Here is a 23,697-nt window from a genome sequence, read left to right as displayed (position 1 = left end):
TGCCCAAAGCTCCAAGGGTACTGTTTTGAACCATCATATGTGCCAGGGAGCAGGAACCAACCTGCGGATTGCTTGTCCCATTTACCATGCCCAAGTAATGATGTGAGCAAGCTGCACCAGAGAAAGGTGGAAGTGGCTGCATGCATCGGTGATGTTTATTCCATACTTGGACAAGAGTTTACTGGAGAGCAGTGGTTGTTGGACCATGAAAGGGATGGGGTGCTCAACCTGGTAACACAAAATACATTGGCAACAGTTGACTTGTTTTGCACAATGGCAAGTGTTTCTCCAGAGGGAATACGGAATCTTTAATGAAGATTTGCCACACGAGGCATTTAGGGATGTACACGCTAAACACCTACTGAGAAGGGATTTCTGGTGGCCAGGCATGGATGCTGAAGCTGATGGTTTGGTAAGAGGGTGAGGAGTGCCCCGCATGCGACGAAAACTGCAAAATCTCCTTCCTACCTATGCAACAGGGACAATGGTAGGCTTGTGCTTGGCTATATATTGGTTTTGGAATTGCTGGATCATTTAAGAGATTACCACCTCACATCTAGTATGGCCTTGTCCTTAGAGATACCACTGAAAATTGCCCATGTTCGTGGAGATGGTGTCCACATCTAAAAGCACTTGATTTCATCCTCACAAGTGTTCAATGGCAAGGGGTACCCTGAAAACACTGTCGCTGACAACAGTGTACAATTTACTTTGAGGGAAATGTCAGAGCTCTTTCTACTCCATAACATCAGGCACATCAGGACTGCACTTAATGACCCGCAATATAATGAACAGGTGGAACGTTTCAATTGGCGCCTTTAAAAAAAGTGTGCATCCAGCCTTCTAAGGACATATCCCTGTGTCTCTGGCCATCAGAAGCCAGGGACAAACGAAAAGCACCATGCAAGTGATAGCAAATTAAAAGAGAGAGCAAGGTTGCAATACAACAAGAACCTGGATCCAACTCATGAAACCATGAAGCACTAGAAGAGCATTGCTTCCGGGCCCCCCTTGCTATGTAACTTTGATATGCTGCTAGTTCGCAGCGTACTTCCTGCCTTTCTGACCTTTGGCTCGTGCTGGGACACTTTTGTCTTATCTGCTGGAGGTGTGGCACTGTGCCTTGGACTGCTCAGCGTGGACACGGGCTCGGGGGACTGCGAGGACCACCGTCCTCTGTTCGAACCCAGCTGGTGCCTCTTCCCCTGATTCCCCGCAGCCTATAGCCAAGAGTATATTCGTAGAGAACCAAGATATGGGAGAGTGGGAGACATTCAGTCCCTAGGCCTAAACTACTTTTATGCCCACGAGAGTTGCGGTCCATCCTACCCATTACATTATTCTCACAGAAGGAGATTATATGATGATAATCCCTCTGTTAGGGTGGAGCACTATCTCCCTTTGACAAACCAATTTGACCCGCTTATAGGTTTAGAGGGGGTGGATTGACTTACCAACCCTACTGCTGGCAATACTGTGACCAATGCATTGGGTAGGGCCCCTTATGAAGGCCAACCCTGCAGGGCGACGGGTGTAGCACCAAGTGAATGTTTTGGGGAGGAGAATGCATTTCTGGTAGAGAATGTTCCGGATCCGGCCAGGGTTGGCCGGATGGTTGGTAATTGTGTGGACACGTTGGACTTGGGCTCCCCAGTCAGAGTTAATCCTCTAGTGGGAGGTAGGCAATCGGGGTAACTCCTGAGGGAGTCTATGGAAACCTAGCTTATAAATCAGGACTCTTCGCTTAAAATTGTCTCGTGGAATATCGCGGGGCTAAAGAGTAAAATTGTTATAAGCGAATGGGCCGACTTTGTGGACAATCATGATATATTAATTTTCCAAGAAAGCTGGGCTATGGATCCAATTTTTTTTTCCGCTTGGGATACATTAATTTTCATAAACCTGCTACTAGAGGTTTAAGGCGATACAAAAGGGGATGATGGACGGAGCGTTTGAGCAAATCAAACACTCACCCCCAGTCAACTGATCTGGGTTTAATCCATCACCGTTCTTTAGCCCACTCTGTCACCCCAGTTCAGACATGGCTATATGCAAATCAGTCTGACCCTGTGCCTCATGGGAACAGTCCAGCCCGAACTGCCAAGCCATGTCTTCCCTGGACCGAAAACAAGCATCCTGGGACCGGTTTCGGATTCATAATCCTCATCAGCCAGGCTATCTTGAATCCAGTGGCCAAGTGAGCAAGTGGCAGGGTATGCTCAGACGTGAGTCCCTTGCTCACTTTGCCATTGGATTCAAGCAAGCCGGGCTGAAGACGGCTGGAATGCCAGAAACCGGTCCTCGGAAGCTTGTTTCCGGTCCAGGGAAGACATGGCTTGGCAGTTCGGGCTGGACTGTTCCCATGAGGCACAGGGTCAGACTGATTTGCATATAGCCATGTCTGAACTGGGGTGGCAGAGTGGGCTAAAGAACGGTGATGGATTCAACCCAGATCTTTTGACTGGGTGTGAGTGTTTGATTGATTCAGATGCTCCGTCCATCACCACCCCCTTTTGTACCGCTTTTGGCCACCATAAGTGTGGCAGGGTATGCTCAGACGTGAGTCCCTTGCTCACTTTGCCACTGGATTCAAGCAAGCCGGGCTGAAGACGGCTGGAATGCCAGAAAACGGTCCTCGGAAGCTTGTTTCCGGTCCAGGGAAGACATGGCTTGGCAGTTCGGGCTGGACTGTTCCCATGAGGCACAGGGTCAGACTGATTTGCATATAGCCATGTCTGAACTGGGGTGGCAGAGTGGGCTAAAGAACGGTGATGGATTCAACCCAGATCTTTTGACTGGGTGTGAGTGTTTGATTGATTCAGATGCTCCGTCCATCACCACCCCCTTTTGTACCACTAGAGGTTTAAGGGGCAGACCATCAGGTGGTTTAGTTATATGGGTGAGGCAGTTGCTTGGCTATAGGCCAACTGAGGTAATAGTACTCAACCCGGATTTACTAGTGATAAAGTTGTCCCGGTCCAACCTCCAGGAGCTAATTATTGTTAATATTTATGCTCGTGGACGGAGCCCGAGTATTATTAAGGAGTTGGATTTCCTCCTTAACTCCATAGGGAGGGACATGTTTGTGGTTATGGCAGGAGACCTAAATTGTACTTTCAAACCCCTTTCTATTGAGGGGGAAGATATTTTTGTTGAGGAAGATGCACTCTGGAATATCCCCCAATTAGAACTACAACCCATTAAGAAGTGGTCTGAGGCCGCATTACAGTGGCTGGGTCTCTGCCTTGAGTGGGGGTTGAGAGCCGTCAATGGTCGATCGTGTTCTGACAAAATTGGAAGGGCAACATTCAACAATGGTATAAACACAAGTCAAATTGATTATATCTTCATTAAGGCTGAGCAGTGGTCCCTTCTTGAGGACATGATAATCATCGCTCGCCCCGAGAGTGACCACAACCCGCTCCTTCTCAGCTTAAAAACCAATGACTGTCAGGAGAGCATTGGAACCACCGAGATTGTAACTGCTGAGACACTTCTTACAAATGACAAGCGTAGGGTTAGGTGGAATAGGGTAATAGATGATCCCATAATTCTAGGTAGGGTCACCCAAGAGGTCTCTACTACCTTCCGTGACTTACAGGTCCTGGTAGAACAAGAGAACTATTTTGCGAATGTCAGTGTACTCCACGAGCAGCTTTTTAGTGTTCTGAAAACTCTTTTTTCTAAAAGTGCTAAACCTGGCAAACCTATATCAAAAAAATCGGGGAATAAATGGTACAATAAATTGTGCCGTTTGGCATATAGTTCGCTTGTTAAAGCATTAAAATCGCGAGTTATTGAAAATATCAGGATAGCAAGGCTTGAGTATAAAAAACCAAAGGCAGGCCAAGAAAGAGTGGGAAGATAAACATTGGCAGGACTTATTAGAGGCAAGTAGATTAAAAAATCAGACTAAGTTCTGGCAGATTGTTAAATGGGAAGTACTGTGGAATTACCAGTTCCCGCAAATCATGTATCCGCAGCTGACTGGGTCGAACACTTTGAGTCGCAGTTTAGGGGCCATGAATCGGAAACAGTTTGTGTCTCCGGTGACTCCTTTATAAAGTCCTTGACTTCGAGTCCCTCCCTAGTGTTTACGTGCAAGGATGTAGAGAGTGCATTAAGGTTGGTACAAGCCGGAAAAGCAGCAGGCATGGATTGTATTCCGGCCGACCTTTTTAAATACGACTCTTTGAACTGGGTGCCATATATTACCTTATTAGCTAATGCCATAGTGAAAGGGGCTCCAATCCCAGACTCTTGGCGGGGGGCCGAGATCCTACCAATATTCAAAAAGGGGGATCGCTCGGCCCCGGGAAATTACCGCCCTATTAGCTTAATAGACGCCATCCAGAAAATTATAGCTAGGATGGTGTTAGCTAAAATTCAGGACTGGATAGACCTTGAGAACGTCCTGTCTCCATTACAAGCAGGTTTTAGATCCTGTGTCAGTACGATCGACCAGGTATTCAGATTCCTTTTAATTTATTGGAAGGGGGTTATTTTGGGTGGAGGTACCATTTATGCAGCGTTTGTAGACTTAAAGTCTGCATTTGATTTAGTACCAAGAGATAAACTATGGGAGGCGTTAGGAACTCTAGGAATGCCACGTGACCTTTTGGAAATAGTGAAAAGACATCATGATGCTAATTTCGCACAGGTTAGGTGGGGTTCTCAGGGGCAGGTTACTGAGAGATGTCCTGTCACCAGAGGTGTATGCCAGGGCTGCGTACTTGCACCGACAATGTTTCTGTTATTCATTAACAGGGTTGTGCAGTACTTTGATGAAACACCTACAGACGCTCCAGCCCTAGGTGGCACAAAGTTTCCGCTCCTCATCTTTGCGGATGACACCCTCATACTTTCTAAGACTCAGAAGGACCTCCAGATCGCTTTAACTAAGTTTGAGGAATTTTGTCAACATAATGACCTAGAAGTCAATGTCACCAAGACAAAATTCATGGTGTTATCCAAAAATAGGTCGCAGACTGGTCATGTTAGCATGAATGGTTATGGGTTAGAGCAGGTAAAAGTTATGACATATCTGGGGTCGGTATTGGAGAATAGGCTTAGTTGGAAACCATGATGCACTGGGCCAGGGACAGACTAATTTGCATATAGCCAGGTTCTGAGCTGGGATGGGGCAGTGAGCTAAATAACGGTGATGGATCAAGCCCTGATCTTTGGACTGGGTAAGAGTGGTCTGCTTAATTCAGACACTCTGTTCATCACCACCCCCTTTTCTGAATCATTTTGTCCACCATAAGCGTGGAAGGGTATACTCAGACATGAGTCCCTTGCTCACTGCTCCATCAGGATTCAAGCAAGCCGGGCCGACGACGCCTGAAATGGCAGAAACCGGTCCTCGGAAGCTTGTCTCCTTTCTGGTGAAGAATTGGCTTGGTAGTTTGGTCTGCCCTGTTCCCATGATGCACTGGGCCAGGGACAGACTAATTTGCATATAGCCAGGTTCTGAGCTGGGATGGGGCAGTGAGCTAAATAACGGTGATGGATCAAGCCCTGATCTTTGGACTGGGTAAGAGTGGTCTGCTTAATTCAGACACTCTGTTCATCACCACCCCCTTTTCTGAATCATTTTGTTCACCATAAGCGTGGAAGGGTATACTCAGACATGAGTCCCTTGCTCACTGCTCCATCAGGATTCAAGCAAGCCGGGCCGACGACGCCTGAAATGGCAGAAACCGGTCCCCGGAAGCTTGTCTCCTTTCTGGTGAAGAATTGGCTTGGTAGTTTGGTCTGCCCTGTTCCCATGATGCACTGGGCCAGGGACAGACTAATTTGCATATAGCCAGGTTCTGAGCTGGGATGGGGCAGTGAGCTAAATAACGGTGATGGATCAAGCCCTGATCTTTGGACTGGGTAAGAGTGGTCTGCTTAATTCAGACACTCTGTTCATCACCACCCCCTTTACTGAATCATTTTGTCCACCATAAGCGTGGAAGGATATACTCAGACATGAGTCCCTTGCTCACTGCTCCATCAGGATTCAAGCAAGCCGGGCCGACGACGCCTGAAACGGCAGAAACCGGTCCCCGAAGCTTGTCTCCTTTCTGGTGAAGAATTGGCTTGGTAGTTTGGTCTGCCCTGTTCCCATGATGCACTGGGCCAGGGACAGACTAATTTGCATATAGCCAGGTTCTGAGCTGGGATGGGGCAGTGAGCTAAATAACGGTGATGGATCAAGCCCTGATCTTTGGACTGGGTAAGAGTGGTCTGCTTAATTCAGACACTCTGTTCATCACCACCCCCTTTTCTGAATCATTTTGTCCACCATAAGCGTGGAAGGGTATACTCCGACATGAGTCCCTTGCTCACTGCTCCATCAGGATTCAAGCAAGCCGGGCCGACGACGCCTGAAATGGCAGAAACCGGTCCCCGGAAGCTTGTCTCCTTTCTGGTGAAGAATTGGCTTGGTAGTTTGGTCTGCCCTGTTCCCATGATGCACTGGGCCAGGGACAGACTAATTTGCATATAGCCAGGTTCTGAGCTGGGATGGGGCAGTGAGCTAAATAACGGTGATGGATCAAGCCCTGATCTTTGGACTGGGTAAGAGTGGTCTACTTAATTCAGACACTCTGTTCATCACCACCCCCTTTTCTGAATCATTTTGTCCACCATAAGCGTGGAAGGGTATACTCAGACATGAGTCCCTTGCTCACTGCTCCATCAGGATTCAAGCAAGCCGGGCCGACGACGCCTGAAATGGCAGAAACCGGTCCCCGGAAGCTTGTCTTCTTTCGGGTGAAGAATTGGCTTGGTAGTTTGGTCTGCCCTGTTCCCATGATGCACTGGGCCAGGGACAGACTAATTTGCATATAGCCAGGTTCTGAGCTGGGATGGGGCAGTGAGCTAAATAACGGTGATGGATCAAGCCCTGATCTTTGGACTGGGTAAGAGTGGTCTGCTTAATTCAGACACTCTGTTCATCACCACCCCCTTTTCTGAATCATTTTGTCCACCATAAGCGTGGAAGGGTATACTCAGACATGAGTCCCTTGCTCACTGCTCCATCAGGATTCAAGCAAGCCGGGCCGACGACGCCTGAAATAGCAGAAACCGGTCCCCGGAAGCTTGTCTCCTTTCTGGTGAAGAATTGGCTTGGTAGTTTGGTCTGCCCTGTTCCCATGATGCACTGGGCCAGGGACAGACTAATTTGCATATAGCCAGGTTCTGAGCTGGGATGGGGCAGTGAGCTAAATAACGGTGATGGATCAAGCCCTGATCTTTGGACTGGGTAAGAGTGGTCTGCTTAATTCAGACACTCTGTTCATCACCACCCCCTTTTCTGAATCTAGTTGGAAACCTCAGCTTGACGTTCTCTCTTTAAAGTTTGCCCAGCTGACAGGATGCCTAATTAAGGAACAGAGATCTTCCATGACTGAAAGGATAGGTCCTGCGTTAAAAATATTTAATGCCAAAATAAGTTCAGCGATCCTGTACGGTGCGAACTTATGGGCTTCTTCGGACCTTTCCTCATTGGTCAGAGTTCAAAACAAATTTCTTCGAAATCTGGTTGGTCTTCCCCAATCGAGCCCTATGAAGCCCCTGCTACTTGATTTAGGCTGTAATTCTATAGATGATTGTGAGGGGGTGGGCGGCGGAGCCTGGTCTGACACAGGTACCACTAGTGGGCCCAAGAGGGTATCAATGGAAGCAGAGTCAGCATAGGCAGGAATCCGTTTCAAAGAGGGTTTTATTTTAATAGGCACAGTATATGTTTTCCGTTGGCGGCTGGTTAGCCTTTCCCTCGCGAAGGCGGCAGGGTCGTAGGTGGTCCGGGCAGTATCCAGGGTGTCAGGGCCGGTGGTCCGGTCGTCCCCAGAAGGCAGCTCCGGCCGCAGCAAGGAAGGAAAGGAAACCGGAGGTTAGTGGCTGCTTTCTCAATGTTATGCAAGGACCAGGGGTGAGGGACACCAGTGCACTCATGTGTTATACTCAAAGGCAGGCAAGTGCTCGGTCGGTGCTCGTGAGGTCGGGGGTAGGGGATGCGGTAACAGGGACACGCGTGCAGGATTCTTTACGTGCTAGGGGGTAGCGGACTTTGTCCCAGCCAACCCGCCATACGCCCCCGTACCTGTTTGAGCCACACTCCTCCCGTGGGCGTGTGGCAGGGCGGAACGTGTCTCCTCGGCTCTCCTGGCCGCTGGCTTGCTTCTCCTGGGCTCCTCGAGGACTCGTCTTGTGGGCTCGTCAGGGAAGGTACAGCTGGGCTCGTCCGTGGTTCTCCTCCGCCGGGGCTACTCCTGGGAAACACCTCGCGTCCTCTCGACTCGGGGCTCGCGTTCTCCGTCTCTTCCTCCGTCCAGGGCTCTTTTGATGTTGCCTCTTCCTGTGCCGGGGGCGGGGCTACCGTGCCGGTCTCCCAGGCCTTAAAGGAGACGTGCTCAGCCTCCGGGTTCATAGGCCACCAGTATTCCGGGTCACCCGTCCTCCATTCCTCGGGGTCCAGACCGTCCTGGGGCTGCATGGGGGCAAGGGAAGAACGTAAACCAGGTGCGGTGGTCCACCAAGGGGTCATCGGCTCCCCGTCCACGGGGTCAGTTGCCCCCACCCCGTGACACACCTCCCCCCCTGGACTCTCCCGATCGGGGAGAGGCTGAACCCTTGACAAGAAGTCCGCATTCCCATTGTCCGTCCCCTTGCGGTGTACCACTGTAAAAGCATAGGGCTGGAGGGAGAGGAACCATCTGAGGACCCTGGGGTTGTGACTACCTTGTTGGTGCATCCCACGGAGAGGGGCGTGGTCAGTATGAAGGATGAATGGCCGGCCCTCAAGGTAATATCTCAGCTTCTCTATCGCCCACTTGATGGCGAGACATTCCCTTTCAATGGTGGAATATTTTGTCTCCCTGGGGAACAGCTTGCGGCTGATGTACACTACCGGATGTTCCCTCCCGTCGGCCCCTGTCTGTGACAATACTGCTCCCACTCCGGTGTTAGAGGCATCAGTGGCCAATGAAAAAGGTTTGTCGAAATTAGGGGATATCAAGAGGGGGGCCGTGGTCATGGATCTTTTGAGCATGTGGAAGGCCTGTTGAGCCTCAGGGGAAGGAGAGGCTATGTCCCTGGGCCGGACGTCCTTTCTTAGCAAATCGGTAAGCGGAGCGGCCACTTCCGCGAAGTTGGGTATGAACCGCCTGTAATACCCTATGAGGCCTAAAAAGGCTCTCAGCTCCCTTTTTGTGGTTGGGTAGGTCACCGCTGTTATGGCTTGTACCTTGGCCTCTTGGGGGGCTATCTGGCCGTCACCCAGAACGTATCCCAGATAATTCACCTTTGTGAACGCCACTCTGGATTTCCGGGAGTTGACATGTAGTCCGGCTTTCTGTAGAGCCGCTAGCACTACTCTTAGATGTTCAAGGTGCTCCTCCCAACTACCACTGAATATCACTATGTCATCCAGATAGGCGGAACAGTAACGAAGGTGGGGCCTTAGGACTTGGTTCATCAGGCGCTGGAAGGTTGCGGGGGCCCCGTGGAGGCCGAAGGGTAGGACGGTGAACTCATACAACCCCTGATCCGTTACGAACGCCGTCTTCTTCCGGTCTTCCTCACGGAGGGGCACCTGCCAATACCCCTTCGTGAGGTCCAGGGTGGTTATGTAGACGGCGTCCCCGATCTTCTCGATCAGTTCGTCCACCCTCGGTATGGGGTATGTGTCAAAGGTGGATATGGTGTTCAATGCCCGAAAGTCCATGCAGAACCTCTTCGTCCCGTCTGGTTTGGGTATCATCACGATGGGCGAGGACCACTCGCTGGTCGAAGGCCGAATCACCCCCAAGTCCAGCATGGCTTGGACTTCCTTGTTCACCGCGGTTCTTCTTGCCTCGGGGATCCTGTAGGGTCTCTGTTTTACAATCTTCCCGGGTTCGGTATTGATGTGATGCTCTACCAGCGAGGTTTTACCGGGGAGGTCCGAAAATATGTCCGAATAGGAATGTAGGGCTTGCCTCAGCGAGTCTTCCTCTTCTTTGGTCAAAGCGGGGTTCACCACCAGTTGGGGAATGGTCGACGTCTCCGCATGGAGGACTCCCCGGGGAGCCGGGCCCAACCACTCCTTCAGCATGTTGATGTGGTAGCTCTGGAACTTCCTGGGGGTCAGTTGTAGGCGATACGTGGTGTCGCCGAGGGCTTCCACCACTTTGTAGGGACCCTGCCACTCCCCCTTGGATTTCCCCCCCCTGGAGGGCATCAGGACCAGGGCCCATTTCCCCACCGCTATACTTCTCAGTCTTTTTCCCCGATCGTAGTACCTTTTTTGTTCCTGTTGTTTCTGTTCGAGGTTCGAGGAGGCGAGACCTCGTAGTTTCCCCAGTCTGCTCTTTAGGTGCCTGGTGTATTCGAGGACGGATTGCTGTTCCTGTATCTCCTCGGCTTCCCAAAGGTCCTTAGTGATCTCCAATAAGGTTCTGGGGTGCCTTCCATACAACAGTTCAAACGAAGAACACCCCAAACTGCTCTGTTTTTGGGACCGTAAGACGTAAAGGGCCAGGGGCAGCAGGCGATCCCAATCCGGTCCTTCTGCTGTCATCATCTTCTTCAAGACGTTCTTTAGGGATTGGTTATATCGCTCCACCAGTCCGTCGGTCTGGGGGTGATAAACCGACGTTTTCAGATGTTTGATGTTTAAGGCCTTGCAGACTTCCCTCATAAGCTTGGAGGTGAAGGGAGTCCCTTGATCAGTCAGCACCTCTTTCGGGAAACCCACTCTAGCAAACAACTCCACAAACCGATCTGAGATGGCTGCGGTGGTGGGTGCCCTCAGGGGAAATGCCTCCACGAACCTAGTGGCATAATCCACGATGACCAAGGCGTAGACGTGTCCTTTTGCTGTTTTGGGCAGGGGCCCTATGAGGTCCATGCCGACTCTCTCAAAGGGAGTGCCCACGATGGGCAACGGTCTAAGGGGCGCGGCACTCGGCCGGTTGGTGTTCCTTCGTTGACACACTTCGCAGTGGGAGCAGTATTCCTGGACCTCCTTGTATATGCCGGGCCAGAAGAAATACCTCAGGATGGTCTCTGTGGTTTTCTCCTTGCCCGTGTGTCCGGCAGTGAGGTGGGTGTGCGCATAAAAAAGAACTTGTTCCCGGAAGGAGCGGGGTACGACCAACTGGGGTTGGCAGTCCTCCCGGGGAAGTCGGTACAGGAGCCCGTTCCGTATGCTGAAAGTCGGGTACTCGGGGCGGTCTGGGCTTTGGGGGGCGTGAGCTCTTTCCCATGCGTTAAACAGGGTCCTGTCTTCGGCCTGCGCGAAGCGGAAACTGTGGTCCGTGGTCCAGGGCTCAGGAGCAATGTAATGCGAAAGGGGGTTAGTCCCTGACCCAGGGGACCGGTTTAGAGAGTCCCTGAACATCGAGAGGAAGTCGGGGTTATCCACTCCCACTATCACGTCTTCGGGTAGGGTGTCCACTACTCCCACCCTTACTGTGCATGGGGCTTTCCCCTTGGGGGTGAGGGTGATGGTGGCCAGGGGGTAGGGCTTGACATCGCCGTGAACACACCTGATGTGGACTACGGTGTCGGGGATGTACTGCCTCGGAGTGACCAGATGTTTCTGCACTACGGACTGTCTGCACCCTGAGTCTAACAGGGCCCTTATGCGCAAGCCATTCATCCACATACTCACATAAAATGAGGAGCCCATCTCCGAGGAATAGAGCACCGCTCGAGGCAAGTATCCGACCTCCATCGGTTCTTCCGGGGGTGGACGTTTCCGGGGACACAGCCTAGCGATATGGCCCCACTCGCCGCAGTCGTAACACTGAGGTCCTCTCATCAGGGGGGCTATCGGCCCCGGTGTTTTCATCCGACCGTAATCCCCACCGGTTTTCGGTTTCTTCTCCGTCTTCCCCGCTAAGGGTGTTTTCAGGGCCTTCTCGTGTTCCCACGGGAGAGCCTTGGGTTGGGCTCTAGCGAAGTTGGCGGCCATGTTGATGGCCTGTTCTATCCCCAGTCCGGAATGTTGCCTCAGCCACCTTTGTGAGGCATATGGAAGGGCTTCCATAAACTGCTCCAAGTACACCTTGTGTAGGATCTCCTCTTTGGTGCAAGTGTCTGGGGTGAGCCACTTGTCTGCGGCCATCTTGAGGCGGTAGAACAGGGTCTTTGGGTTTTCTCCCGGGATGCCCCGCTCTTTCCTGAATTTGACTCGGTAGGCCTCCTGGTCTAGCCCCAAGTGGTCCAATATCACCCCCTTTATAGCCGCATAGGGTGTGTTCCCCAAGGGATTCGCGGCCTGGTAAGCGGACTGGGCCTCCCCAGTCAGCAAAGGGGCCAGGAAAAACGGCCATTTGTCTTCTGGCCATCCCAACGCCCTCGCGGCCCTTTCAAAATTCATTAGAAATGCATCAGGGTCTTCCCCCTGCAGGTATTTCTGTAGGGCGATACCGGAGGGTGGGGACTATGGATCCTTGGTTCGCTCGTAGGGGTCAAAGAAGGGGGGGGCCCGCTCTTCATGCTCTCTAGCTGGGCGGAGAAGGTGGACTTAAACAGGTCTCTGTCTGCCTGTGCGGAGGTCAGCTGCCTCTCCACTGCCCATTCCAGTTTTTCTTGGCCCTTGATGAGATGCTGGATGAGGGCGTCCATCTCGGTGTCACAGATGGACTGGTCTACCGATCCCACTTCTGACACCACTTGTGAGGGGGTGGGCGGCGGAGCCTGGTCTGACACAGGTACCACTAGTGGGCCCAAGAGGGTATCAATGGAAGCAGAGTCAGCATAGGCAGGAATCCGTTTCAAAGAGGGTTTTATTTTAATAGGCACAGTATATGTTTTCCGTTGGCGGCTGGTTAGCCTTTCCCTCGCGAAGGCGGCAGGGTCGTAGGTGGTCCGGGCAGTATCCAGGGTGTCAGGGCCGGTGGTCCGGTCGTCCCCAGAAGGCAGCTCCGGCCGCAGCGAGGAAGGAAAGGAAACCGGAGGTTAGTGGCTGCTTTCTCAATGTTATGCAAGGACCAGGGGTGAGGGACACCAGTGCACTCGTGTGTTATACTCAAAGGCAGGCAAGTGCTCGGTCGGTGCTCGTGAGGTCGGGGGTAGGGGATGCGGTAACAGGGACACGCGTGCAGGATTCTTTACGTGCTAGGGGGTAGCGGACTTTGTCCCAGCCAACCCGCCATACGCCCCCGTACCTGTTTGAGCCACACTCCTCCCGTGGGCGTGTGGCAGGGCGGAACGTGTCTCCTCGGCTCTCCTGGCCGCTGGCTTGCTTCTCCTGGGCTCCTCGAGGACTCGTCTTGTGGGCTCGTCAGGGAAGGTACAGCTGGGCTCGTCCGTGGTTCTCCTCCGCCGGGGCTACTCCTGGGAAACACCTCGCGTCCTCTCGACTCGGGGCTCGCGTTCTCCGTCTCTTCCTCCGTCCAGGGCTCTTTTGATGTTGCCTCTTCCTGTGCCGGGGGCGGGGCTACCGTGCCGGTCTCCCAGGCCTTAAAGGAGACGTGCTCAGCCTCCGGGTTCATAGGCCACCAGTATTCCGGGTCACCCGTCCTCCATTCCTCGGGGTCCAGACCGTCCTGGGGCTGCATGGGGGCAAGGGAAGAACGTAAACCAGGTGCGGTGGTCCACCAAGGGGTCATCGGCTCCCCGTCCACTGGGTCAGTTGCCCCCACCCCGTGACAATGATGTTGCCCGTTTTAAAACGGTAGCACTGTGGAGGAGGATATGGACAACCCCGGAATTGGCACTCTTCGCAAATGAAATCTCGGATCTTAGATCCATAGTGGGTTCAGGCAATATTCCTTGGTTTAGACAAGTAAGATCACTACTGGTAAAGATGGGTCTAGGTCAGTTGTGGACGTTCCCAGAAAAAAGTGTTTTTCCCTCTAAAAAGGATTTTAAAGCACTTTATTGGGCTACAATAAGACAAGAACTTATCACACAGACAGATTCCACCTCTTTGACTGGTAGATTTTTGGTACATAAGCTTGACCCCTCCTATGAGGATTATTGGGATACCATCACCAATAGTGGAGATAGAAAGTTATATAATCAGTATAGGGTCGGGTCGCTTCCACTGAGGACATTTACCTCTAAATGGCGTGGTAATCCTAACGAGTTTTGCCCATGGTGCAGGGATCAAAAAGAGTCGATATGCCATGTTTTCTTTGTTTGCCCCGCATAATTAGCCAATTTGTACTAATATGAGAACACGGGTTGGGCTGGAGGCCTTATCTATATTGAGGACAAATACTACAGATCCTGTGGCCATTGCTGTAGCTAAGTTTTTGGGGTGGTCATGGATCATTAGAGCAAAGCATCTAACGGACATTTGATTATTTTTTTTTAATTGTTTTATAACTTTGTATATTTTTCTTACTACGTCTTTCGATTTAATCATGTTTTATTCATGTTATATTACCAGTTTTGTATGACACTGTTAGTAGATCGATTTAGTGATGTACTGTGTCTAGGATTAAATTTTACGGTGTAAAAAAACCAAAACCTTTTAAATGGAACGTTTGACAGTTTAATATGGGTATTTAGTGTATTTTGTTTAGTGTAGAGCATTATACGACTGTCTTTTTAAGATGAAACATTCTGAAATAAAGATGTATGAACCTGCTATGTAACTTTGATATGCTGCTAGTGTTGTTCTACAGACCAAAGTCCTCAAAGAGGTCCATCCATGCTTTGCTCCCACCTGTCCAAGGAAGGCCCTCCTTTTGTACAGCCCCTGAACCGATGACCACCATCAATAAGAGAGGTGTGCAAATGCCTGTTAGTGTAGAACCGAGGTAAAAATGTATGCAGTTCATAATGATGCTTTTGAGCCAAAGTAATCTAAACATCCTCATTTATACGCAGAAATGTATTGAGGGACATTCCCTTCCCTACTCCCAAATCACAGTTATTTTTAATTTAAATAATGTTGCACACTTAATGCCTTAAAACACGGTTTTTGACACCGTCTTTTCCCAAAGGTCCATTATGGACACTCTCCAGACCTCACCTCCTGTAAATGTCTTTTAATTCCATCTTATTGTTCATACAGTTATTAGCCAGTACAAATGCATTGTATGCTTTAAACCCGTTGTATATTGTACCATTTTGCCCACAAATGTCAGGGAAGAAAGCCACTCTGTGCATGACTGATTAATAAGGAGCATGGCACCCAGTTTTTAAACTATTCCTGATTAATCCACTAGATGGCAGACACAGGCAAAGAATGTGAATTCTATAAATCAAACCATGTCAGAGACAGCACATGCAGAATACAAATCGTATGCTTGATGAATGCATAGATTGAGACTTCCGTTTCAGAATAATTCAGCAAGTAACCTGATCTTTATAATTTGTCCTGAGGCTTTTCACACTAAAATACAGTGCAACAAGCTAGATTGCATTCCACATTTTTACATGTAAAGTTGCATAATTTCCCCCAAAATTTTCAATAGTTACACAGAGAGAAAGTTTTACCAACATGGGAAGGTCAGACTTAGTTGAGAACCCGGAGAAAATCTGCAGGAGAGACCTGCATAGTGTGAAGGAGAATTGTTTTTAATAAGCGCACTTGGGTCAGGGAAGAAATAGAGCCGAGGAAGCCCAGTGTCCAGTGTATTCCTAATTGAAAACAGGGCCCTAATATGTGCCAGGGCCCTTGTCCAATGGCCACTGCAGCTTTAACCACCCATTGCCCCTGCCAGGGCTGCAAACGACAATACCTATTCAACTGTTAACCATAACACTCATTCAAGTGTGATAATTCAGACTATTCTAAGCCCCAAAGTTATAGGAATGGCTTGGATGGCCGGAATTTTTTTTATCGTTTTAATGTATATTGAATTAATAAACAGCTGTTGGTCTGCTCATCTCAGAGTTACATAATAAAGTGCTGGTGCAGCGCACCGGAAACCACTGGCTCAAATTAAGCACTGCTTTGGACATCTTTCAGGACCTTCTGACCCACCCTCGTGGGGCACAGAAAGGGCAGCTTCTCTCACCCTGTGGCTGCGACAGGAAGTTTCCACAGGACATAATGCACTTCTTAATGTTCTGTAGTTTTAGGAGGTACCAAGAAAGTCTTTTTATGGTTCCTATTCTTAAAAATACAAATTTTAGGCAGGTTAGACCTTCTTTCATCTTTTTACAATTACTGTAGAAGAAGCCTGTATTATATGTTCTTAGTTTTTTAAGGGCCGCGATCAGACTTGGGGCCAGTTGTGATTAATTATGCATGGACAAATCTCCGGCACAGTGGTGACTGGAGATCTTTCTTAATTGAAGTCCCTGCTATTTACTTTACACTTAGGGGGCCAGGATGGTTTGATTTATGGTTATGATATGAGATCCCTTATTTGTTTTGCACTCTATGGGGCCATGATAAGATTGTTTCTAATATAGTGCCTGTTATTTTTCCTGTATTCTATGGGGCTCTGATGAACAATTTTACTGTGTTTGATATAACATTTTGTGTCTTCTTCATTTTTTGGGGCTTTGATTATGTCATTTTCTTTTATGTCCGGACTTCGGGTAACTCTTGACGCAAGTTTTGGTGAAATTATGAATCCACTGGATTGCCTCTTTTAGTCCTTGATGCTAATTGTTTACTATGTTTGCTTGACTGTTACGGTTTTCTTTGTAAAAACCAAATACAGTTTTGTTGACTGATTGAATAGTTACACAATTGTAATTACATGAATGCTGCATATGCTTGTTTGAGTAGAAAAGGGCAGGTGGTACCTAACATGTAACACACAAGAGGTGATGGGACAAATGCTTGCAATAAGTCTAACCCAGGGGTCTCCAGCCTTGCCTGTAGTAGGAGCTACTTTTGCTCAATGGAAATCATCCAGGGCTCTTAATATTAGTGATTTAAGTGACCACTTCCAACAAGATGACCTTAGTGTGCCACCCCATGCAAGATGATGAGCAGCGACCAGAGAGCATCGGGCAGGATTTCCAGAAGCAATGTAAAAAAAAAAAAAATGCTTTATCGATTTGGAATGCCTCTACAGGGATCACAAGGCCACAGCTTCAATGCTCCTGGCTCCAAACTAATAATGCGAGTAATAAGCCTCCCCGACATAGTAGTATTTATAACTCAAATTCCAGCTTTAAATATATTTTGGCATTTCAACCATTTTTCTCCAAGCATCAGCATTTGAATTCTGAGTATCCACATATTTGCTCTCAAATACACACTTGCCAATTACAGTCTACATATTTTGATTCAACCAAACAAAAACCTATGTGGTTCACTGGGCTGCTCACAGGAGAGATACTTACAGGTATCCGTAGTTCACGAGCTACCCATTGGAGCCTGGTCTAACCAGAGGCAATCACTTGGGGCAGCATTCCAACCAGTCGTCGTTTTGGCCACCATGCCACCTCAGACTAGATGCAGGCATATGCAAATCAATTTTGGTCTTACCCCAACAGGAACAGCCCACCCCAAATTGCCTAGCCAGGCCCTCTCTGAACAGGAAGACAAGCAACCCAAGAACAATTTATTTGATTTGATTGTAGGATTTATATAGCGCACGATTGCCCGGGGGCGTCTAGGCACTCAGCGGATAGTCAACCGGCATCTAATAATGAAAGTGAAATTTAGCTAGCAAATAACCAGGTTTTTAGTGATTTCCTGAAAGTGAGTAATGTCAGGCTGTTCTTGATCTGGGATGCCCCTGGGTAGCCATGCGCTATATAAATGTGTATTCATTCGTTCTATCTGTTGTAAATTCCACTGTTTCACTGTACCCAGAATGAAGCTTCTTCCTCCCCAACGTGCTTTCTTATATTTGGGTGTCTGAAGTAGTTTGCACTGAGATGAACGTAGGTTTCTAGCAGGCTGGTACCAAGAAAAGTGTTGTCTCAAAAACATTGGTCCGGTTCCCTGCAGAGCCTTGTAAACTAGATGGAGGGATTTGAATTCTGTCCTCTTTATCATGGGAAGCCAGTGAAGTTTCTTTAAGCCATGGGCAATAGGCTGGAATTTGGCAATGTCCAGCAGCAATCTGGCAGCTGCATTTTGTGCCCGGGGCGTGCAATTGTCCTGTTCACAGTAGCCCCTGTTCTAGGCTTGGACCACGTGCCTAGAAGGACATGTGTTAGTGCTTCAATAAAGGGCAATAGGGCCCAACCAGCACAGTAGGAATGTACTTCTAAGAGCCAGTGTGGGAAAGGAAAAACTCCTTCCTTCACTGCCTCTTTGTTGCCCCCCAGGTGAAACAAGCATTGGCATAGCCAATAGGTCTCGCCTTTGGGACCTTATAGGTGTTTAGTTATCCAGCACAATATCCTTGGTGCAACATCAAGTGTTGCATGGCTAAACACTTATACGGTCCCAAAGGCGAGACCTATTGGCTATGCCAATGCTAGTTTTGAGTGAGTGGCTCGTGCAGGTATGCCACTGTGAGGTAGAGATGCTGCAAGTGCTTTTACAGGAGCCCCTGTGACATTGCGCCTCTTCAAAATGTATCTTGGGTCTGGTGTAATATTTCTAGCCTCTATTCCAGTCTTCTCGTACCCAATGCATCCTTAAATGTTCCATGTAGAGCTGGGGTTGACACTCCTATTACCCCTGCCCTCTAGTGACACTTTACCTGTCACAAGTGGTGGTGGACGTGGTGGTGGTAGTGGACGTGGTGGTGGTAGTGGACGTGGTGGTGGTAGTGGATGTGATGGTGGTGGATGCAGTGGTGTACGTGGAGGTGGACGTGGTGGTGGATGACGTGGTCGTGGTTAACGTGGTGGTAAACGTGGTGGTGATGGACATGGTGGTGGTGGACATGGTGGTGATGGGTAGAAAAGCAGCCCCAGCTCCTGACAGAGTGAAACTCTGGACACAGAAGACAAAATAACATTTGAACGTGTCACAAAAGGAGCGCACGCTGATGTGGAGAGAGTCGCGAAAGGCACGCACGCTGACATATTATGTAATCCCCAAGAAACGCTGTACTTTCTCCCCCCCAAAAAAGTGCCTAGTGTCACGTCGCCAGTGAAGCCTCCAGTCTACGCATGCACATCTTCTGTCCCTCCGCGTGCACATCGGAATCGTATCGATTCCAAAAGGCCCTTGCCATGGCGAGAGCAGAGCACACGCACTGCTAACGCCAGGCGAGACCTAAAAATTTACTTTTTATCCTTGGCGCTGGAAGAGATTGCTTCCAGCGCATCCCCGGCCTGCTCTGATTACATCAGCAGGCCGTGCGTGCGCCAACATTATCAGATCGCCATGGGGGAGGGTTGGGGTGGCAGCAGAAGCGGTTCCACTGGCATCCCCAGTGGGGGCCTGTAGATGGGAGGGCCATGGGGGTAGCGCCAGCGTGTCCCCAGTGGGTTGGTGCCAGGACGTAATGGTTATGTCCTTGGCAAAGCAACCAAGGACATAACCATTATGTCCATGACACACACAAGGGGTTAAAAAGGCGTCCCTAGTCACAGGTAAATGTTAGCGGACATCTGAGGAGGTACCTTTTTTAGTCCCACCTGACTTCTGTCTCTGGGGGCGCACTTGAAAGGAGGGGAATCATAAAGCAAAAACAATTCTTGTGCATCCACTGTCTGTGTGCTGGAAAACCTTGCTTTATTCTACCAGACTTTGGTCTCTGTGTTTACTGTGGGAGAAGTGACAGCATCAAACTGTATTTTGGTATTAGATGTCCGCATAAACACACCCAGCTCTTGGGCCCAAGTTTTATGTTGCTGAAGACTTACCCCTTTTTGAAAATGACCAGATGGGTAGGGTTGGCCCCAGGAACGAATGTATGCCGTTACAACACAAATTCACAACAAGGTATTTTACATACTAGTTTGTTACGACTTGCGCTGGAGGGCGCTGGACTTAGGAATAATATGATTTACTATTCCAACTCAAGCCTACGTTTAACAGAAGGGAAGGTGATGGAATAGTAAATCATACTATTCCTTAGCTTAGAGCACCATCCAGCACAAGTTGTGGTAACGACTTGCGTTGTAATGCCTGCGATTTAAAAGTACCGTGGTGTAACGACAGCACTGTAAAGGTCGTTTTCCCCCAGGAACATTTACCCCATTGGTTACCGTGAGCCCAGGAGTCATTCACACCAACTAGCATGAATGTGGCATCTAAAGGCATCCACTTCAGAACACTCAGATGTGAGGAAGGTCAGCGCTGACTAAACTTTCTGTCTGCGGCCTGAGAATAGCCCAGAGGTACTGGACTGGCTCACTTTTGTAACCAGGATAAAGAAGTGGACTCCAAGGGTCATAAAGCTGACCTCATGTTAAAGAAACAACAAGCTACAAGAGGTTTGTACCTGCAACTATCCAGTTAACCAGTGTCAACTTGACCTGGACTGAACCCTGCTGGTTGCCTCTGCCTGACACCCCAAAAGTCTCTGCTTCCGCTGAGGTCCACGTTGGGGTCGGATGGGCCGTGGAGGGAATGGTTTGGGACTTTTGAAGTGTAATGCTGTGGTGGATTGGGATTTAGTAGACTTGAGTCAGAAGGTAAAATCTTTGATCAGGATAAACCTGGTTATTGTATACATCCAGAGCTCCATTGCGGTTAGCGCCAATTGCGCCTAGGTCCTGATCATTGGCACTGTATGCTTCTTGGTGCTACTGCTAATAAAACCATAACAAGTTATATTTCCAGTTCCCCTTAATGTATGTTTATCATTTTATTTCTTACATTTTACTCCATTTCTTTAATTTGGTTTAGGATTTTTATTGTGCTGGGTTTCAACTTTATTTCTGTTTTGGTACTGCATAAGTACTTTATATATGGCCCTAAGTTAACCGGGTCTGATCTGGGCCATACGTACCAGGGGGTTAAGCTCAGGTTAAGTTACTGACTGAGGGTTTACCCTCATAATGTTTGTGATTATGCTTTGAGGTGGGTAGCCACCCCCAAATAATAATCCAACAGATTCCTCATGTAAAAAGTAACAAGGGATCTGTGTGATCCACGACAAAAACAACAGGACTGCATAAAAGGGATTCTTTCAGATAAAACATCACACATCCTGCAAATACTATTAATTTAGGACACTCTGAGGAAACAGGTTAGGAGAGAAAGGCTCTCCAGAACAGGTTTCCTTAGGTATGCTTTTTCTTCATGATCACATACAACCAAAGACACAGCCAACAGACCCTCAAAAAATCATCAAAGGATTGTTTCAACAAACAAATGACAAGTGATAGCACATGGTTCATCCTCCCCCACACACCAAAGTCTGAGGGTCCTCTTGCTCAATGAACAGTTCATCACCAGGGAGGTGATTATGGATTCTACGTCTGCTGGATCTTTGCAGGACCAAACTTGAGGAGTGCGCTGACTTCCGTATGGTAAACGCACTAACCCCGCAATGTGCAGGAAGGTCTTTCGCATGGAGACATTTTAGGTCTTCGGTTTAGTGATGAAAGTGGAGAGGAAGCTTTTAATAAACAACAGATTCTAAAGCTACTATTAAAGGCTGTCTTATATATTTCTTATCTTATTTATACAGTTTGTTTTGCATTAAAAGTTAGCACAATGAAAACCATAAAATACATTGAGAGTGTGAACAATTAAATATACAAAAGAGACACTGCTAAAGAACAGGTATGTACAAGGCAAAGCTACGCTAAGGTGCACGCGCAACATGTACTACAAGGTATACAGCTAAGTTAATGTGCAAGAAATCTTCAGAGACAGAACAATGAAAGGTGCAGCGCTTTCCATTAGCATGATGCTGAAAGCAAGTCTGTACGTCACGATGCCTTCCTATGGTTCTCTGGTGGATCTCGGCGTTAGCGTAAAGGACCTCCCAAATTGACACTTTATTCCACAGCAAATGAGGAAACTCATCTGGTCATCCTATCACCTCACTTTTCTTCCGGGTGCAGACTTTCTAGCACCACTTTCTTATATTTTTCAGCCATCTCCCTGAAGTCTTTCCAAACATCATCTCTCTGCACCTCTTCCAGGTCTTTGGCAGCCTTTGCATTCTGGTCATCCAAATATTTCTAAGGGAAAAACAGATTTCGTGAAAATGGGCAAAGTTTTCCAAGTAAACTTTTCTATCAAAATACACAGATCCAAGAAACTCTGCTGCCTAGTATAATACACAATTGACATAACAGGTAAGAACAATTGTTACTTACCTGTAAACAAGTGGTTCTCCAGTATTGGTGTCTTTCATAGATTCACATGCTTGAATATTCCCCGTCGTCAAAGTGGGAGTCCCACGGTAAATAAAATAGCAATAATGCTAAATATATATAAAACATAATACAAGAAAATAAAGGAAATACACTGAAATCCTCTAAGAAAAACGATTCCACATAGGAATGCAAGGCAAAGAGAAAAACTATCTGTAACACCTTAGTGTCATTATGTTAGTCCAAACTGCAGCCAATCAGGCGCCAGCACCCTCTAGAACCTTCTCCCCAGAAGCTCAAGCCCTCAGATTTTCGTAGCACAAAGTAACCAAGAGTGTATGAGGAGAAAAGAGCCTCTGAGGGGAGGAGGGTGGGTCGCATGTGAATCTATGAAAGACACCAATACTGGAGAACTACCTGTTTACAGGTAAGTAACAATCGTTCTTCTCCAGTATTAGGGGTGTCTTTCATAGATTCACATGCTTGAATAGAATAGAAAGCAGTAACCTCCGAGAACTGAGATTGCTAAGCATAGCAAGAAGAAATCAAGACAGTACCAATAATAATACAGTCATAAAACACATCATAGCAATCACAGGAAACATAAAGGAGGAGGGAACAGAGGCTCACCTTACTGAAAAAGATGGCGAAGCACTGCCTGTCCCACTGCGGTATCCGCTTCATTGATGGCAACCAAACAGTAATGTTTGGTGAAAGTGTGCCTGCTGGACCATGTCGCTGCACGACAGATCTGATGAAGTGGCACACCAGCAAACAAGGCGGTGGATGAAGACATCGCCCTCGTAGAATGAGCCCTCACTGAAGACTGCAATGGTTTGCCCGCTTGTTGGTGGCAGAAGGCAATGGCTGAGGAAACTGAATGTCCCCTGCGCAGTCGTCCGTAGGCAATGAAAAGTTGGTCGGACTTGCGGAAGGGGGCAGTTCAGGCAATGTAAAATTTAAGACATCGTTTGATGTCCAAAGAATGTAAGCGCTGCTCCGCCGGAGATTTAGGGTCCGGAAAGAAAGTCTTGAGAAACACAGGCTCATTCAAATGAAAATCCGTAGGTACTTTAGGTAGGAAAGAGGGGTTGGTACGAAGTGCCACTCCGTTAGGCTTGAACTGTAGATAAGGCGGCTTGACAGTAAAAGCGTGGAGGTCGCTCACGCGACGAGATGAGGTCAAAGCCAGAAGAAGTGCAACCTTCCAGGTGATGAATTTGATATCCGCCCTATGGATAGGCTCAAATGGTGATTTCATAAGTTGAGATAGCACAACATTGAGGTGCCAAGCTGGAGGAGGGGGACGCACAGGTGGGAACTTGCGGAAGAGCCCTTTGAAGAATTGACGTATAATTCGTGATGAAGAGCCATCATGTCGGAAACGAGATATTGCAGCTAAGACAACTCTCAGAGTAGCATGAGAGAGTCCTGACTGAGCGAGGCTCAAGAAGAAAGGAAGGAGCTGCTCAGGAGTGGAATGGATGGGATGGATCTTGGCTGTAACGCACCAATGACAGAATCGCTTCCATTTAAGTTTGTAAGTTTTGATGGTAGACGGAGCTCTGGCATGAGCTAAGATGTCTCTGCACTCCTGGGATATGTTCAAGCCAGCGA

The 23,697-nt window shown here is 48.5% G+C and overlaps 1 protein-coding gene across 1 annotated transcript in view; it reads right to left on the bottom strand.

Moving 5' to 3' along the window:
• Window positions 1–21,357: 21,357 nt before the first annotated feature.
• NDC80 (NDC80 kinetochore complex component) overlaps window positions 21,358–23,697 on the bottom strand; it is a 255,954-nt gene continuing 253,614 nt past the window's right edge. Inside the window, exon 17 of the mRNA XM_078656636.1 lies at window positions 21,358–21,945. Coding sequence (XP_078512762.1) covers window positions 21,805–21,945 — 141 coding nt within the window. The 3' untranslated portion in view covers window positions 21,358–21,804. The remainder of the gene's footprint in view (window positions 21,946–23,697) is intronic.

The sequence above is a fragment of the Lissotriton helveticus genome, chromosome 8, assembly GCF_964261635.1.
Source record: "Lissotriton helveticus chromosome 8, aLisHel1.1, whole genome shotgun sequence".
NCBI lineage: Eukaryota > Metazoa > Chordata > Amphibia > Caudata > Salamandridae > Lissotriton > Lissotriton helveticus.
This window is presented reverse-complemented; position numbering and strand designations above follow the sequence as displayed.